General features: G+C 42.4%; 1 protein-coding gene across 2 annotated transcripts; it reads left to right on the top strand.

Annotated features, from left to right (window-relative positions):
• The first annotated feature begins 1,257 nt into the window (after positions 1 to 1,257).
• On the top strand, positions 1,258 to 18,444 carry LOC117433052 (tripartite motif-containing protein 16-like). Of its 2 annotated transcripts, XM_059016492.1 has the most exons (9): positions 1,258 to 1,891; positions 4,873 to 4,968; positions 5,146 to 5,379; positions 5,534 to 5,693; positions 6,845 to 6,910; positions 11,098 to 11,172; positions 11,978 to 12,037; positions 15,412 to 15,477; positions 17,505 to 18,444. In XM_059016492.1, exons 1-9 carry the CDS (start codon positions 1,310 to 1,312, stop codon positions 18,038 to 18,040), a joined length of 1,875 nt encoding a protein of 624 aa, XP_058872475.1. In that variant the 5' UTR covers positions 1,258 to 1,309; the 3' UTR covers positions 18,041 to 18,444. The 2 variants fall into 2 exon arrangements, with proteins under 2 accessions (XP_058872475.1, XP_058872476.1); XM_059016493.1 differs by lacking the exons at positions 11,098 to 11,172; positions 11,978 to 12,037; positions 15,412 to 15,477.
• The last annotated feature ends 983 nt before the right edge of the window (positions 18,445 to 19,427 follow it).

Genomic DNA, 19,427 nt, shown 5'->3' on the forward strand with positions numbered 1-19,427 from the left:
AATTGCCTCTGAAAACTCTTGTCCAGGCTGATTATGTGGAAACAAGGTGGGGAAGCATATTGGTGGTGCGCTGGGCACTGAAGTCCACAGGGTAAGCATTGTGCACTTCAGCCCGTGCAACAGTCATACGCTTCCCCACAATCAGCCTCCAGGAGTCTTTTCAGAAGCAGTGTTTTGCTGGAATAGTTAGTAAGCATGGTGAATAAAATCTAATCAGAAACAGCCATAGAAAATCCTCATCAGGTAAGAAATGTAAAGAACATGATGCCGTTTAAACCTTTAACCTCAGTGTGGTCCACATGAGTGTTCATTAATATCTATCTATCAGGAGAGTTTTCAAAATGACCAATTGTATCTGTTCATGAAAACACAGCAGCATGGCTGATTGAAATGAAATCTCTTTGAAATGTTTGATGAAGGGGGTCAGGAGGTGGGGTCCTATTACCTGTAACACAGGAAGGAAGGAAGTGAACGGGGACAGGAAACCAGTGTGGGGGCTGCAGGATCAATGGACTTCACCTGAGTCAAAGAGAGTGGAAATAAAGAAGTGTGGAAAACAAAACGAGCAACAGCAAAACAAGAAGGGACTTGAGAGAAGGATGTTCTGCTGATGAGAGGGAAGACATTGTCTGAAATGAATAAAACAAATAGTGCACAGATTTGAAAAGTAGGCCCCTTGATTGTAAGCTTTGTTTGAGTGTCTGTTCTGTATAAAATGGTTTTAACTCATGATATCAGCACTGTAATAAATGAGTATGTCAGTAACGTACACACCCTGTCTGATAACACTAGAACATGTCTAGTTCTCATAATATACAGCCTCCCCTGGAATGGAGGGACCACCCTTCACGTTCTCTTAGGGGGGTGAGCAGTTCAGACTCTGTGCCTCAAGCTTGCTCTGAACTGGAGGGAAGAAAGCAGTTGGTGCTCAGAGACAAGTTTGTGGTTGAGGACTAATGGACTTTGAGATGTGGATTAATGCCCACGAAGATCGAACTCCACCAAACTCACTTCCCTTGTGAACTTCTGAGGATTCAGACCCACACAGAAGTGAAGGTCTAGTGCAGTCAGATACATACTGTAGCTATAAAAGAGTTACTGTGACAATGACATTCTCAAACTCCAGTCCAACTCACAACTCTCTCCTCTCCACCCCTCTCACACTGATTCAGCAGTCTCTGCTCAGCCTGCTTGTCTAAACCTGGCCTCAGTCCAAAACCCCGCCTCTTAGAGCTTTACACAATTCCAGGAAATCAGCACAGTTTCATTTCTTGTGAAATAGTCAGTCTCTCTGTCTCACTGCAGCAAGATGGCTTCAAAAGTATGGTCAGAGGATCGGTTCAGCTGTCCAGTATGTCTGGAGCTATTGAAAGACCCAGTCGCCATTCCATGTGGACACAGTTACTGTATGGGGTGTATTAAGAACTGCTGGGATCAGACTGATCATACAGGTGTCTACAGCTGCCCCCAGTGCAGAGAGACCTTTACCCCAAGGCCTGATCTGTGCAGAAACACCATGCTGGCCGAACTTGTGGAGGAATTAAAGAAGACAGGACTCAATCCTCCTCCTGCTCAAAGTTATGCTGGACCTGGAGATGTGCCGTGTGATTTCTGCACTGGGAGAAAGTTCAAAGCTGTGAAATCCTGTTTGACGTGCCTGGCCTCTTACTGTGAAACACACGTCAAGCCACACTATGAGGGGGCTGCTTTCAAGAGGCACAAGCTGATCAATGCAATTGGAGATCTGCAGCAGAAGCTTTGTGCTGAACATCAGAAGGTTTTGGAGGTCTTCTGTAGAACCGATCAGACGTGTATTTGTGTTTTGTGTATTGTCAAGGAACACAAGAGCCATGATACAGTTTCAGCTGAGGCAGAAAGGAGTGTGAAACAGGTAAGGGTTTGAACCATTTCCTTGTAGCTATCCTAGAAGATAAGAATTCCCAGGATATTTAACATGTCTGTTTACCAGGTTATACAGTTTCACATTAGATCAGATTTTAATTGTATATTAAGAGCTATTTAAATATCCCTAGTTTTTTAATTGCTCTTTCTAAACTATGATGTACTACAATGTATTTCAGGGTGTAACAGGGGTGTTGTTATGGGTGTGGCTATCACTGATTGACAGGAGAGACACAGGAGGTTTTCTATGATACAAAAAACACAAAACATTCAAAACAAAACACTGCTTGAAAACAACTAGAAAATAAAAGTTGATCAAACAAGAAAGGAGGTCCCGCTCCAGGAACAGTCTCCCTGACACCTCCTCTCTAGACTTGGGTGGGATTAAATTCCTGGATTTGAATATGCCCTGCCATATCTAGCACACACTTGACTGGCAAAAACATTATTTACAATCAAATAAAAACACACTGTTTACACGTGCAGGACCTCAGCCCTGCCTCACAGGGTAAGAAGGATTTGTTCAGCTGTTTTGTGGTGCATTGGAATTTGTAGTGTAAAATTAGCATGATTTATATTCCTAGTGTTTTTATATGTATCTTGTGACTATATAAAATCATAGATCAGTTTCATTGTTTAAGATATTATAGTTTAATTAGTTAAACTTTTTAAAAATGACATTCCCAGAAAAGTCAAGCACCTAATTTAAAAAAAGCAGAAAAGACCAAGATTAATATGATATTCAATATACAAGATTAATATGATATACACTATACAAGATTAATATGATATACACTATACAAGATTAATATGATATTCAATATACAAGATTTATATGATATACAATATACAAGATTAATATGATATTCAATATACAAGATTAATATGATATACAATATACAAGATTAATATGATATAAAATATACAAGATTAATATGATATGGAGTAGTGTTTAGGGCTCTGGACTCTTGACTGGAGGGTTGTGGGTTCAATCCCAGGTGGGGGACACTGCTGCTGTACCCTTGAGCAAGATACTTTACCTAGATTGCTCCAGTAAAAACCCAACTGTATAAATGGGGAATTGGAAACGTGAAAAAATGCCATTTAAAGCAGAGATATCAAAAACACAAGCCAAGTTTCAAGAAACCATTGGGGCAACCTTGCCCAGCACCAAGCAAGTAGACACAACTGTGAAACCGATGGGGGCCAAGGTTGCTCCAATTGTTTCTACTAACTTGGCTTGTGTTTTTCAGGCACAATAAAAGTGGATCAAACAAAAAACACAAACCAAGTTAGTAGAAACAATTGGGGCAACCTTGACCCCCACCGCTTTGAAAGTTGTGTCTATTTGCATGTATCTGCACTGGCAGAGCTGCTGTGCCCGTGCCTTTAAAAGTGACACATATGCATCTATCTGCACAGGCAGAGCTGCTGTGCCTGTGTCTTTAAAAGTGACACATACGCATCAATCTGCACTGGCAGAGCTGCTGTGCCCGTGCCTTTAAAAGTGACACATACGCATCTATCTGCACTGGCAGAGCTGCTGTGCCCGTGCCTTTAAAAGTTACACATACGCATCTATCTGCACTGGCAGAGCTGCTGTGCCCGTGCCAGGCCGTTCTTGCCAGTCTGCCCACAGTGAGAGGTGTGTTTTTGAGAGGCTTGCTTGTACACGTATAATGTTTTATCTTTGAATTTATAACCAGCATCTAGCTGAGAAGAATTGTTTTTTATTGGTAAAGTGTTCATCTTTTTGTAGACATATTTTATTTTTTTAATTATGAAAGCTCAAAGTCAGTGGAGCGTGTAACTCAAATTCAAGATGGCCGCTAGGCAGAAACAGTAGCTGAATTTGGTGCGTTAAACATTTTTACATGATTTAAACAGATATGTTTAAGAAATGTAATAATCTATTTGGGATTTTGTTTGTTGAAATCTACACTTTCTTTCGCTCACCCTACTAGTCCCCTCTCTCCTTTGCTCTCTTCCACAGTGAAGTCCTTCTGGTCACGGGCTCATTCTTCTGGGGATTTTGTGTGTTTAGGCATTTTTTACATTTCTTCACAATTTTCAATTCTGTTTTAAATTCCACGAGTGTGTGAATCCTCCCTATTGAACTGTAATATAGCTTTAAATCCCACGAGCAAGAACAACCCTCCGTTTCTAATTGTAATCTCGTTTTAAATCTCACCAGCGTGTGCAATCCTCCAATAGAAATGCAGGAATGTGCTGCCACTCAGTTTAAAGTATTCAGAATGAATTAATGATAGATTCAAGTCAGGAAGGAGGTTCATTGCCCGACTGTGCTGGGAAAGGTTTTTTTTTGTTATTCTTTTTAGGTTTTATGTTATTTTATTGTATTTTTTCACATGGAAAGGGATGAAGTCAACGTGAATTGAGAAACCATGTCCAGTGTTTTTCTGGTGTTTATTGGGTATACACTGATTTCATTGTTTTGTTTCAGTGCTGTTTGATCTGTGTTTATCAGTTAAAACAGGAAATCAGAAGCCCTAAATATCCATTAAAGAGAAAGCTGCTTCAGTTTCCTAGGTGCTTAACAAAACAAACATGTAACACATGCTAGATCAGCCATCATTCACTGTTACTAGTATGAAACAGTACCATCTAGTGGACAGCTACTGTGGATCAAGTATCCTTTTGTATTGCTGGCAGCTGTGCACTAGATGGTGTTGTATCTTACTACTATACACACATGTTGTCTGATCTAGCCTGTGCTACAGATGTCTATAGCGTGCAACTAGAACTGAAGAGCAAATTATATTCGAGAACCAGTCAGAATTATAGCAAACATTGTAAAGAGGTTAGGGGACAAGAAAACATAAAATATATCTGAACTAAAATGATTCTGTCAGTTTCAATAGCATACTTAAACAGGCCTGTGATGGGTGTGAAAGGATATCACTCCATGCTCCATCAGAAATGTCACTGTGTCACTGTGTTTCTACACAGAAGCAGCTGGGAGAGACACAGACAGAAATACAACAGAGAATCCAGGAGAGACTGAAAGAAACTGAGGAGATAAAACAGGCTGTGGAGACACTGAAAGTGGGTATTGACAAGAGGGGGTTATTATTATTATTATTATTATTATTATTATTATTATTATTATTATTATTATTAACAGATGGACTGGAACACATCTACAGAAGTTTACTGTCTATGCCTGATGTGTTTTTGATATCAATTCTAACCATGTCTCATCTACTGTGTTCTTTCACTCAGAGATCTGCATGCATAGAAATAAAGGAAAGTGAGAAGATCTTTACTGAGCTGATCCGATCCATTGAGAAGATCCACACTGAGGTTATTGAGCTGATTGGAGCTAACGAGAAGGCTGCAGTGAATCAGGCTGAAGGACGCATGAAGAAACTGGAGCAGGAGATTGCTGAGCTAAGGAGGAGAAACACTGAGCTGAAACAGCTTTCAGAAACAGAGGATCACATCCATTTTCTACAGGTAACATCACTGCTTGTTAGAAAATCTCAAGTCCATAACTGGGACGGTTTCAGACAGACCTCTCCAATTGAATGAATCCTTGCTTTTCCCCAGGAATGTTTTGGACCCCATTCTGTCTCACTGAAAACTCATTTTCTCCACTTTCCTGTTGTAGAATTTCCAGTCTCTCTGTGCCCCTCCTGAAGCTCAAGACTCATCCAGCGTTACTGTCAATAGAGCCATCTCTTTTGGAGCTGTGAGGAAAGCTGTATCTGAACTTAAAGACCATATTGAGGACTTCTGCAAAGGGGAATTAGTCAAAATAACCAAAACAGGTTGGTGTGAAATAGATTCCTTTGGTAGATATTTCTCAAATAGTCCATGGCTTGAGGAGGGACAGGACTTGCAAGACATTAATAAAGACCTCTTGCAGATTGCTGGCTATATAAATAATGTAGTATTGAGAAGGGAGGAGACAGCAGGGAGGAAGAGGAAGGAGTGAGGAGGCAGTAGGGAGCATGGAGGAGGGAGCAGGGAAGGCAGAGCAGGGAGCATGAGGGAAGGAGCCTGGAGAGAGTAGGGAGAAGTGAGCAGGGAGCATGGAGGAGACCATGGAAGAGGGAGGAGGGAGCATGAAGGTTGGAGCAGGAAGGAGAGAGCAGGGAGGAGACAGGTAGGAGGCAACAGGGAGGATGGAGCAGAGAGAAGGGAGCATGAAGACTGGAAGAGACAGCAGTGAGGAGGGAGGATGAAAGAGTGAGTAAGGAAGAGGGGGAACGTAAGTGGGAGGAAACAACATGGAGGAGGGAGCAGGAAGAAGGGAGCAGGGAGGAGGGAGCAGGGAGGTGGTAGGAGGGAGCATGTAGGATGGAACAGGTACTGATGAAGCAGGGAGGAGGGAGTGATGTGAGGATGGAGCAGACAATGACTGTTGTATGTTTGATGCACAAGGCTGTCCTAATATTATTATTATTATTATTTATTTCTTAGCTGACGCCCTTATCCAGGGCGACTTACAGTTGTTACAAGATATCACATTATTTTTACATTCAATTACCCATTTATACAGTTGGGTTTTTACTGGAGCAATCTAGGTAAAGTACCTTGCTCAAGGGTACAGCAGCAGTGTCCCCACCAGGATTTGAACCCACGACCCTCCGGTCAAGAGTCCAGAGCCCTAACCACTACTCCACACTGCTGCCCCATATGGACAATGTACTGTTGGGTAAAGATATATGATGGAGAGGAAGGAACACAAGACTCCAGTGCAGTGGCAGACGTGTTCACATTGACTTTGGCTGCTGCACTGATACAGAAGGAATACATATTCATTGTAATCATGAACATCTTGAAGTACGGATTTTTACATCCTGAAATGCCGTGAATAAGCCTTGTTTCTTTTCAGATTGCTGTTTGGAGTCTTGTGTGTGTTGTGTATTAATCCACATGTTTCAATTCTATTTCTCTCTCTTTTTTTTCTGCCCAGTGAATGAAGTTGCAGTTTACAGTCTGCAGGCTCCAGAGCCAAGGAACAGAGCTGAGTTTTTAAAATGTAAGTCTGTTTTCACTGAAACATTTGATTGATAGATGTGTCACTCCATTGTGAGAAGAGCTAACACTACAGAACAGGGAGGGGTGGAGCTTGAGGGCAGTAATTATTATTATTATTTATTAGTACTTTTAAAACCATTAATCTAGACTTCTCTCCATCAAGTATTGGTTCAGATGAATACATGCAGAATGACTGGGGGAGGGACATTTGTTGCCTGTTTTTCCACTCAAACCTTTCTCTCCCTAAATATCTTGGTATCCCTGAATAGATAATCATCCCATCTTTTAATACATGTACAATGCATGTGAAACCAGTTGTGGGGTAAAATGAACAGCTATCCCTCCCAGTCATCCTGTGCTGGTAGTAAATGTATATTGCAGTATCACTGCACTTGTGGGATGGATTGCTCATTAAAATATTAGACAGATATTTGGAGAGTGGATGATATTCTATTGAAGATATTTAGTAAGCAAGGGGTCTGAGCGGGTAAAATGGCAACACATACCCTGTAGGAACATTAACTCTTTGTGGTGCTATGTCGGACCAGATCCGACATTGCAATTTTCCCTTTCCGGTCCAATGTCGGTCCCTGTCCGACATCATCATAAAGACGCAAGAAACAGGTCTCTAGTTGTTTTTTCTCCGGAAAAAGCCGAGAAAACCATTCAATGGCCGAGTGAGACCGATAGGAGCCGAAAGGGGGAGTGTGACAGGGTGATGAGGCCCAGAGACAGACTGCAGTTCAAACAAAAGACTTTTATTAAATAAGACACAAAATAAACAGGCACAAGGGCCAAACAAAAAGGTTCTTAAACACAAAAAATAAACACAAAGTACAACTTACAAAAATAAGGCTTCCAGGCTGAGCTATGCCTTCACTGGAATGCAAACATTCAAAAAACAGCACACAAAGAAAAACCAGCAAGCAACACAAAATACCCGCTTGCTTCCTCAGCTACCTCTCTCTACTGAGGAGCTGAGGCCTCCTATTATGTCAGGTGGCTGGGTGCTGATTGATTGTCAATTACTCCCACCTGACACAATAAACCTGGGCAGGGAGGGGAATTTAAACCCATCCCTGCCAATATTTAAGGGAGTTTCTGATGAATACAGATAGCCCCGGCACCACATAGATAACACGGACATAAACAAACGAGATAGCTGCTTCTGCATCCAGCGCTCAAATAATATCACAGACATTTGCAGAGCTTGTTTTAGATGTTATAGTAATAAAATAATGACTTGGATCGCATTATTGAGGAGTTTGGTGATAAAACGAGTGATCAGAAGATGATTGTGGCAATGTGCCCCGCCCCTGTGTGCATTTGTGTGTTATATGTTGTATGTTGCGTGTGTTAATGTTGGTGTATAGAGATTGGTACACAGGATATAAACGGGTGTGTGTTTCACGTGTATTTAAAAATGTAGATTTGTATTTAGGCACGGGATTGCACTTCACGTGCATATAAAGTATGTAATAATATGTGAGCACAGAGTTGCACGTAATGAATTCACGTGCTGGGATTCAAGTGAATAATTAATTAGTAATTGAATCCTAGCACAACAGTATATATAGACACATTTTCATTCACTCGGGGTTGGGTGTTCGAGAGAGAGAGAGAGAGAGAGAGAGAGAGAAAAAAAAAAACACGTAAAGTGTTTGTTCTCACCGTGTTTGTTTGTCTCCATGCACCGTTTTGGTCGTCTATTTATTTTGGCCTCAAGTGCCGTGTCCTGTTTTGTGTTTAAAACCTTTTATTTTCTGTTCTGTTTAATTATTAAATGCTGAGCGCGATCACGCACTCAGCCTCATCAAAACCCCAAGTCTCTGTCGTTTTATTTCCTGGATCTGGTCTGACGCCACCCACTCCGGCCGTCTTTGTGACACTATGTTAAATAATTTTGTGGACGAAACTGATAACTTACTGCTCCTGTATAAATATCCAGAGAAATTAGCAGACCAATGTGATTTAACCCCTTAAATACACTGTTACTTATTCAATTATTACCTACATTGGCATGTGTGCCATGTTTGTTAGCTGTTTTGACCATGAAATCAGTGTTGGGCTGAGCAAAAAATATAAATGAATATTGTTTAGGAGCTGCTCCTCTATAAATATCCAGAGAAATTAGCAGCCCAACGTGATTTAACCTCTTTTACATACAAAGCCAATCATTCAGTTTGGAGCAGATCAAAGTCTGAATAAGAAACAAGCGAATTAGAAACAGGTGAATAAGCAGCTATCTTCAGCCTCGTGTGAAACTGGTCATTTGTGAACAGGGTTCAGGTCAATTCCTTTTTTTCAATCTCAATAACTTTTTAAAATCAATTCCCATTCCCTTTTAATCAATTCCAACACATCATTGATCACAATTGTAATTAGCAGTATTCTGTTAAAATGAGCTTCTCACAGTGGCAACAAATGACATTGAATTCACTCCTGTTTGTTAGTCAATTAAATCGACTTCAGATGAAAGATGTTGAACAATCACAACAATTATTATAAAGTCCAATTCCTTTGAAGGAATTGCTTTTATAAAGGAATAGCCTGAACCCTGGTTGTGCATTGCCTGTATAATAAATACAAAGTGTCTCTACACCTTCTTCAGTAAGTTCTGCAGACCCCGACTGGAATCACTTCTGAATAACCATTTTAATCAATCCCAATACCTTTTACAACACAGGCTGTATTGAACAAACTTAAAAACACCTTGTCAAACACACGTACAGCTTGTACACAAGCTGACACGCTTAATAAACAACCAAATAAAACAAACAAAATAAACAACTAGCTCTTTCCGAGCACTAACTAAACTTTCGGGAACACCCTGACTATAAGTGGAACTGCTAAGCCGTTTCCCCACCAAACAAACAAACAAACAAACAAACAAACAAACAAACAGGTTTACACAGCTTACGTTTTACCTCTTGACTGCTCAGAAGCAGAGCACCGCTCCTGCCTCCTTCTCCTCAGCAGCCCTGAGCAGGCTGGCTGCTCTCTTTTTAATCCCCTGCACCTGGTATTAATTTACAATAGTCACCAGGTGCGGGTGATAATTAAACAATAAACAATTAACAAATTTAATTAAACAATAAAGCACAACAATTAAACAATCAAACCAAATACAATTAAATTAAACAAATGTGCATTCCGCACATGTTTTTCTTCAGGGAGGCTTTAACCCCCTCCCTGCTGTCTTACAATATATATATATATATATAACCCTACACCTAACCCTATATATACTGTGTGTATATATATATATATATATATATTGTAGAAGATTGCACCACTCTCGGGTTCGTTGCCCCTTTAAAAACCACGACCCAGGACACCGATATGGATTTTCTTGCGCGGTTGCGCTATTTTTTTAATGATCTTCAAACAAAACAAGACACACAAAATAAACACCTAGCACTGTACGAGCACTAACTAACACACAGGAACACCCTGACTAACACGGGACAGCTACGCTGTTTCCCCGTCTTCACAAAACACACTGGTTTGATACCGCACTTACTCTACCTCACGACTGCCAGGAAGCAGAGCACACCTTTCTGCCTCCTTCTCCTCAGCAGCCTCGAGCAGACTGCCTGCTCTCCTTTTAAACCCCGCACCTGGATCTAATTTTTAATAACGCCCAGGTGCGGATGATAATTAATAATTAAACTAAACACTAAAGCAATTAACAAAACTAAATGAAACAATAAAGCAATACAATCAACCAATTAACAAAACTGATTAACTGAAAAAGCAACACAATACAAAAAGGTGCATTTCTCCCATGTTTCTCTTGCAGGGAGGTTTTAACCCCCTCCCTGCTGTCTCTCACAACCCGCTATCTTACAATATATATGTATATATATATATATATATATATATATATATATATATATATATATATATATATATATATGTTATGTTATGTTATAAAAGGAATGTGAATGTTGATTAAAAGGGAATGGGAATGTGAATTGGGAATTGATTTTAAAAAGGAACTGAGCCCCACCCTGGTTGTGAATATGTGACTGTCACAGTCACAATGTTGAGCAAAACAAACTGAAATATCAACCAATATGTTAGATTGTTTTTGCAAACTTTATTTTATTTGATGTATTTGTTTGTTTGTTTAAAAGAAATGAGTGAAAAAGAAACCTTGTTTTTTTTGGTTTTGTTTTATCTCAGCAAAGGAAAAGTGTGAAGAGGAAATGAAGGACCAGCCTCGACGAAGATGCAGTAATGAGGATGACCGTCCTAACAGTGAGTGAAGAGTAGAATGCAGAGGATAGAGTCGTGGAGGATCACAGAGTACAGAACAGGGGTGCTATTCCATGAATGAGGATACAGACGACATGTTTATGGATATCCTCATCAGTGAAATAGCCACAGCACTGTGTGAAAGTTCATGCAGTATTCTGTTTATATAACTGGCATATACAGCATCCTGTGTGGAAAAGAAAGCATGTTTCAACCTGTACTGTATTTAACAGCTGAATCCAGAACATCTCCTCAGATTGTCAAGTAAAGTTATTTGATGCTGAACTCTGTACATTGTTGTGAAGAGTTCAAACATCCAGTAACCTTTTCTTATTAGTATTCATTTTCATTATAGGTGTAACTCTAATGTCACGATACGATACGCATCACGATATGCAGGTCAGGATACGATATGAATCACAATGCATGCAATGGTCCTGATGGGTTACTTGTATGAAGCACAATAGGATCAAATGATCATTTAACAAGTGACTGTTTTATTAGAAGACAAATGAAATGAGACGGAGAGAGTATGTATCCATACCAACTATAAAACACACTCTTCATTCAAGAACCACTCTGTGAACTACAGTGAGCTGAGCTGTGCTTTGGTCTTGAATCACGATGCACACGATACAGACCTCTATGATGATACGATATCTCATTTAAAGAAAGTGTCCTGATTCATCGATACATGATGAATTGTTACACACCTCGTTTAGATATACATTCTACTCTTAACTAGTTGAATGTATATAAACATGAATCATTAGTTGTGTGTGATTTAAACATTTCCTTTTTTGTGTAGTGTCTGGATGTGAAGCGAGTGCAGAAGAGGAAACAGGAGAGACAGAGGAACAAGAACCAGGTGAGTAGATTGTTATTATTTTCTTTATATTTTTCTCTCTTGTTTATACCAGGGATGTACATTGGTTAAAATCACAATTTACAGCCACAATAGGTATGCCACAAAAAGTCAAGTTTAATGTCCACGTAGGCTCAAGCAAGGCTGTATTGTTTATGGGATGGGACTTGCAGCATCACATCCACATATATGAAGCTTGTCCTTTCATATTCAATTCCACAGACTTACAGCTCATAATCTGTTTGAGATACAGAACCAGCTTCATATTTTAAATATTCTGGAATCTCCTTAGGTCAGATCTTAACAGTACCCTATCTTTGACCTCATGAGGCTGCCATTTATGGTCCATGTGACTTTGTGGTTTCCAGATGACACGTAACAAATGATCTTCATATTCAGCACACAGCTGTATTCTAGATACCGAAGTACCAAGGGCTATGCATGTACCACGGTACCGGAGCATCGGGGGGTGGGGTGGGGGGGATTCGCTATGCAATGGTGTCTACCCTAACCGCGTGGTCACACACCTGGTCAATGTGTAGCATAGACCAGGGAGACACAAGGGCTGAAGAAGCAGCAGGCGAGTTGAAAGCAGACAGCAAAAAACCACAGTAGAAACAGATAGATAGGGGAGAGCACATTGTTTGTTTACAAGGCCCAACTCACCGAGGTGGGTGGCCAGCCAGCGAGGTCTACTCAACAGCGGGGATGTGGCAAGGCCTAGCCCCGTGGAGGAACTGTGCTCTCCCAAGAAGGAAATAGACAACCACTCGCGAGGGTGACTGCACAGGCAGTTACTCACACACGACAGACAGATAAGAAAGAGCAGGCTACCATGCAAGCAAGGATGCCACTGAAAGACAGAAAGGCAAAATGCTCGGTCTTTTTCAGAGTCGTTGATTCTGGGAAAGCAGCGAGCCAGCTTTCAGCACGAATGCAAGGGAAATACAATCAACTTGATAGTCTCGAGAAGCTCAGCTGAAAACAGAGGTCCTTACCGTACCGTCTTGAGAAGGAAAAAGAGAAATTGCTTCCTCAGGATGATGGTTTTAATCCCTCGGTGGGCAGGACCGAGTGCGTCATCCTAGGAAAGGGCCTATTGGCAGCTCTGCTATAGAAAGCTCAGCGATATCTACCCAATGGGCAAGCATATCCCATGCATAATGTTGTTGGTGCCGTCTTCAAATTTCACTATCTGTGAAACACACAATGTGGAAATCCCTGCCTAAAACATAACATAATATTACTACAAATAAATTGATTTACTTACCACAACATGCAGATCCGCTATAAGTCAAGCTGACCATTACTCCAAAATTGTGTTGAACATCACTGATCGTTAATTAATTTTTAAAAATGTTTTAATGTTATTGAATATTATTAAACATTTATTATATAACCATTCATTTTGAAACTCCAAAGACGTGCAAACTATATACAGTCAGTTTTCTTCAGTGTGCACAATTTATTTACAGGCTGTTAGCCAGGAATACAAGCCTGCCGTCCTGCTCTGGATTCAAGGCAGCACGCATAGAGGGGATCGTATCTTACAGGATCAGATATGACAGGCCCTGTATTAATAGAGGGGATCGTATCTTACAGGATCAGATATGACAGGCTCTGTATTAATATAAGGCATTGTATCTTACAGGATCAGATATGACAGGCTCTGTATTAATAGAGGGGATCGTATCTTACAGGATCAGATATGACAGGCTCTGTATTAATATAAGGCATTGTATCTTACAGGATCAGATATGACAGGCTCTGTATTAATATAAGGCATTGTATCTTACAGGATCAGATATGACAGGCTCTGTATTAATAGAGGGGATCGTATCTTACAGGATCAGATATGACAGGCTCTGTATTAATAGAGGGGATCGTATCTTACAGGATCAGGATCACACACACACAAACACACACACTGCCCCATGCAGTATTTTTATAATCTCTGGTGAACTCCATAAAGAATTGTATTTAAAATAGCAACAACTTTGATAACGTGAACACAGTTTAAAATTTAAAGTAACACCAATTATTATTATTATTATTATTATTATTATTATTATTTAGTTTTATTTATCAGAAATATAAAAACATATTATTATTTCTATTGTGTGTGTGTGTGTGTCAGTGTGTGTTTGTGTGTGTGTGTAAACATTATTTTTTAAACTATAATAACGTTCCACGGTGGAAGGGAGCAGGGAAGATGTAGGAGGGAGCAGGGAGTAGGGAGCAGGCAGGATGGTGGAGGGAGTAGGGAGCAGGGAGGATGCAGTTGGGAGGAGGCAGGAGGGTGCAGGGAGGTTGGAGGAGGGAGCAGGGAGTAGGGAGCAAGGAGGATGCAGGTGGGAGCAGGGTGGAGGCAGGAGGGTGGAGGGAGCAGGGAGGAATGAGGAGGGAGCAGGGAACAGGGGGAGGGAGCAGGGAGAATGGAGGAGGGAGCTGGTGGAGTAGTGAGGAGGGAGGAGGGAGGATGGAGGAAGGAGCAGGTAGGAGGGTGGAGGGAGCAGGGAGGAGGGAGCAGGCAGGGTGGAGGAGGGAGTAGGGAATAGGGAGCAGGGAGGATGGAGGAGGGAGTAGGGAGCATGCAGGATGGAGGAGGGATCAGGGAGTAGGGAGCAGGGAGGATGCAGTTGGGAGGAGTGAGCAGGGAGTAGGGCGTAGGGAGTAGGGCGTATGGAGGATGGAGCAGGGATTAGGGAGCAGGCAGGATGGAGGAGGGAGTAGGGAGCAGGGAGGATGCAGTTGGGAGGAGGGTGGAGGGAGCAGGGAGGATGGAGGAGGGAGCAGGGAGTAGGGTGCAGGCAGAATGGAGGAGGGAGCAGGGAATAGGGAACAGGGAGAATGCAGGTGGGAGCAGGGTGGAGGCAAGAGGGTGGAGGGAGCAGGGTGGATGGAGGAGGGAGCAGGGAATAGAGAGCAGGGAGGATGCAGATGGGTGGAGGGAGTAGGGTGGAGAGAGGAGGGAGCATGGAATAGGGAGCAGGGAGGATGCAGGTGGGAGCAGGGTGGAGGCAGGAAGGTGGAGGGAGCAAGGAGGATGTAGGAGGGAGCAGGGAGGATGGATCAGCGTGGAGGGAGGATGGAGCATACAAGAAGGAGAAGGATTCATAGAGGAGGGAGGAGGGAACAGGGACTGAGGCAAGAGGGTGGAGGGAGCAGGCAGGATGGAGGAGGGAGTAGGGAGCAGGGAGGATGCAGGTGGGAGCAGGGAGGATGGAGCATAGAAGAGGGAGAAGGAAGCATAGAGGAGTGAGCAGGCAGGGGGGAGCAGGGAGGATGGAGGATGGAGCAGGGAGTGATTTGAGGACGGCGCAGACAGTGACTGTTGTATGTTTCAATTCTATTTCTCTCTCTTTTTTTCTGCCCAGTGAATGAAGTTGCAGTTTACAGTCTGCAGGCTCCAGAGTCAAGGAACAGAGCTGAGTTTTTAAAATGTAAGTCTGTTTTCACTGAAACATTTGATTGAAAGATGTGTCACTCCATTGTGAGAAGAGCTAACACTACAGAACAGGGAGGGGTGGAGCTTGAGGGCAGCAATTATTATTATTTATTAGTAATTGTGAAGCCATTAATCTACACTCCTCTCCAACAAGTATTGGTTCAGATGAATACATGCAGAATGACTAGGGGAGGAGCATTTGTTGCCTGTTTTTCCACTCAGACCTTTCTCTCCCTAAATATCTTGGTATCCCTGAATAGATAATCATCCCATCTTTTAATACATGTACAATGCATGTGAAACCAGTTGTGGGGTTAAATGAACAGCTATCCCTCCCAGTCATCCTGTGCTGGTAGTAAATGTATATTGCAGTATCACTGCACTTGTGGGATGGATTGCTCATTAAAATATTAGACAGATATTTGAAGAGTGGATGATATTCTATTGAAGATATTTAGTAAGCAAGGGGTCTGAGTGGGTAAAATGGCAACACATACCCTGTAGGAACATTAAGTGAACTGTAATTGTATGCAGAGCTGCATTTGATTGGTTCCAATTGAAGAAGTTTGATAAGATCGAGGAATTATAATGAACAAAACAATCAAACAGGTTTAATTACTAGCAGCAGCAGTTTATTGAAGACAGAAAAATAAAAAGAGAGAACTTATCCAGTCAGAAATAAATCTCAAGTAAGAATTATAGATCAAATCTATTGATTATCAATCTTAATTATTACAGTCTAAATATACTTGTCTATAAAAAAGCAGGGAGGAGGGAGCAGGGAGCCTGGAGCAGGGAGGAGGGAGCAGGGAGGAAGGAGCATGAAGGTGGGGGCATAGAGGAGGGAGGAGACAGGAGGTAGCAGGGAGGAGAGAGGTGGGAGCAGGGAGGAGGAAGCATAAAGGAGGGGGCATAGAGGAGGGAGAGGAAAAGGGAGGAGAGAGGATGCAGCAGGGTGCATGCAGGAGAGAGGATGGAGCATAATGAAGAGAACAGGGAGGAGGAAAGAGTGAGCCTACAGGAGGGAGTAGGGAGCAGGGAGGAGGGAGCATAGAAGGAGTAGGGAACAGGAAGAAGGGAGCATGGCGGATGGAGTAGGGAGGAGTGAGCATTTAGGAGGGAGGAGGGAGCATACAGGAGGAGGCAGGGATTAGGGAGCATACAGGAGGGAGCAGGGTGGAGGGAGGATGGAGTAGGGAGCATACAGGAGGGAGCATAGAGGAGAAAGGATGGAGCAGGGAGGAAGGAATATAAAGGAGGGAGTAGGGAGCATGAAGGCGGGAGCAGGGAGGAATCGGCATAGAGAATGGAGCAGGGAAACAAGAGGAGAGGATGCAGCAGGGTTCATGCAGGAGAGGGGAGGGAGCATAAAGAAGGGAACAGAGAGGAGGGAGCATATAGGAGGGAGTAGGGACAAGGGAGGAGGGAGCATGGAGGACGGAGGAGGGAGGAGGAATAATACAGGAGGGAGTAGGGAGGCATGAGCAGGTAGGATTGAGCATAGATGGAGGAGGGAGCATGGAGGAGGGAGCAGGGAGGAGGGAGCATATAGGAGAGAGCAGGGAGGAGGGAGCAACAGAACAGAGGGGGAGCATAGAGGGAGGAGGCAGCAGGGAGGAGGGAGCAGTAGGCAGCATACAGGAGGAAGCAGGTAGCAGTAGGGATCATACAGGAGGGAGCAGGGAGGAGGGAGCATACAGGAGGAAGCAGGGAGGAGTAGGCATAAAGGAGGAAGCAGGAAGGAGGGAGTATAGAGGGAGGAGAGAACAGGAAGGACAGAAGAGGGAGCAAAGAGGAGGGTCCATAGAGCAGGGACTATAGAGGGAGGAGGAGGCAGGGAGGAGAGATCAGGGAGGAGGGAGCATAGAAGAGGGAGGAGGGATCATAGAGGAGGGTGCAGGGACTGGTGAAGCAGGGAGGTGGGAGTGATTTGAGGATGCAGCAGACAATGACTGTTGATTTTCTCAGTGATTTGACTTTTCTAACCGTCTCTCCTCTACCCGTCCTCTTCTCTTCAATCAGATTCCTGTCAGCTCACACTGGACCCCAACACAGCGTATAGAAACCTCTGTCTGTCTGAAGGGAACAGAAAGGTGACACTGGTTTGGACCCAGCAATTTGCTGATGATCACCCAGAGAGATTTGACAGAAAGGCCCAAGTGCTCTGCAGAGAGGGTTTGTCTGGGACTCGTTGTTACTGGGAATTTGAGTGGAGTGGGAGAGGGGCATCTATAGGAGTCACATATAAAGGAATCAGCAGGAAAGGAGAGGATTATTCCTGTGTCCTTGGATTCAATGACAAGTCCTGGAGTTTGGAATGCTCTGGTTCCAGGTACACTGCCCGGCACAATAGCAATCACACTGCAATAACTGCCCCCCGCTCCCCCAGAATAGGAGTGTATCTGGACTTTAATGCCGGCACGATGTCCTTTTATGGCGTCTCTGACACAATGACCCTCCTGCACAGATTCCAAACCACATTCACTGAGCCGCTCTATCCTGGGTTTAGGCTTGATTGGTTTCCTGGTTCCACTGTAACAATCTGCCAGCTGAACTAGACTGTTTTGTGTTGTAAGAAACCCTTTGTATTGAACTCCCTGTCTGTCCTCTCCACTCCTCGGGTGAAGGGAATGTTCAATCTGACACAACTTTGGATGAAAGTTAGGGGGTAAAACGGCGCCACCTGCAGAGTGAAACGAGGTGAATTATTTGTTTTTAACAACAAATGGATTTCATACGAAGTAACTGTATTTAATTTGTTTTTTAAGAATTGTTATGTTTTATATATATTTTAAAAAATGGCATCCAATAGTCAGTGCTGTAACAGTTTTTAAAAAAGTAAACTTAAGCTTGCTTTATTGTGTGTGTGTGTTTTTGTTCGCTGATTCCAATAAAAATGTTTGTTCTGTTTATTTTTTCAGATTTTAGGAATGTGATTTAATAAAAAAAATAATTTGATTAACTGTGACTCTTATTTATTAATACTCATTAACACGTTTTTTAGAATGAGAAAGAAAGAGGGGAATGAGAAAGCATTGTAAAGCAGAGAGAGGTGTGGTAAAGCATAGGGAAGCATTGTAAAGCACAGAGAGGTCTGGTAAAGCATAGGGAAGCATTGTAAAGCACAGAGAGGTCTGGTAAAGCATAGGGAAGCATTGTAAAGCACAGAGAGGTCTGGACTCTAACCCTGGGCTTGAGACTCAGCTCAGTGATTTGGATTCCTGAACAGCTTCTTAGTAAAGGTATTATTCAGCATGCCGCCGCACCGTGAACTAATAAGAAAAGACTTTCAGTACCTGGCAGGCTCTTGTGACATATCAGGAGGGTCATTCTCTTTACTCCTTCTTCTTCTCCTTGGAGTCGGGTCCATGCCTCTCTCTACTGAATCACTCGTTCCTCAGTTAGCTGTGTTTCTCCTCTGCAACACAATTGAAACAAGTCCGTTGTTAAAGAGTACAGCGCTTCAAATGTCATTTTTCTTTCTCTTTCTTTAGACCGGCCCCTTATCTTTTCATGCTGTTTGAAATCATCCCGACCGCTTCTTGTTATCACAGTTACTCAAATGCTGGGTTCGTTTTTGGAAACGTCTGTGTTGCTAATGGAGTGCCATGGGAGCATTGTATTTGAAACAATTTTGTATCAATTAAGATTATGTTTCATTTTGAATTATTCATTTTGAACTTTAAATATACAGGTTAATACTAACAGTTACAAAAGCACTTAATAGGAAAAAAAAACCTATGATCTTTTTGTATGTTTTGTCCAGTTGTTCTGCTTGGATTTTGGTGTCTGACCAAATTTATATTAGAGCTTGAGTTTCTCACACTGTTGGTGTTGTTAGGGTTACCCAATTTGCCCTGAAAAACTAAATAAGACGTTCTTTTTCTCCAAGTCACTGATGCAGTACCAAAATAACAGTATTGTGCAGTAAAAAAACAAGGACCA

Source organism: Acipenser ruthenus, chromosome 53 (assembly GCF_902713425.1).
Source record: "Acipenser ruthenus chromosome 53, fAciRut3.2 maternal haplotype, whole genome shotgun sequence".
Taxonomy (NCBI): domain Eukaryota; kingdom Metazoa; phylum Chordata; class Actinopteri; order Acipenseriformes; family Acipenseridae; genus Acipenser; species Acipenser ruthenus.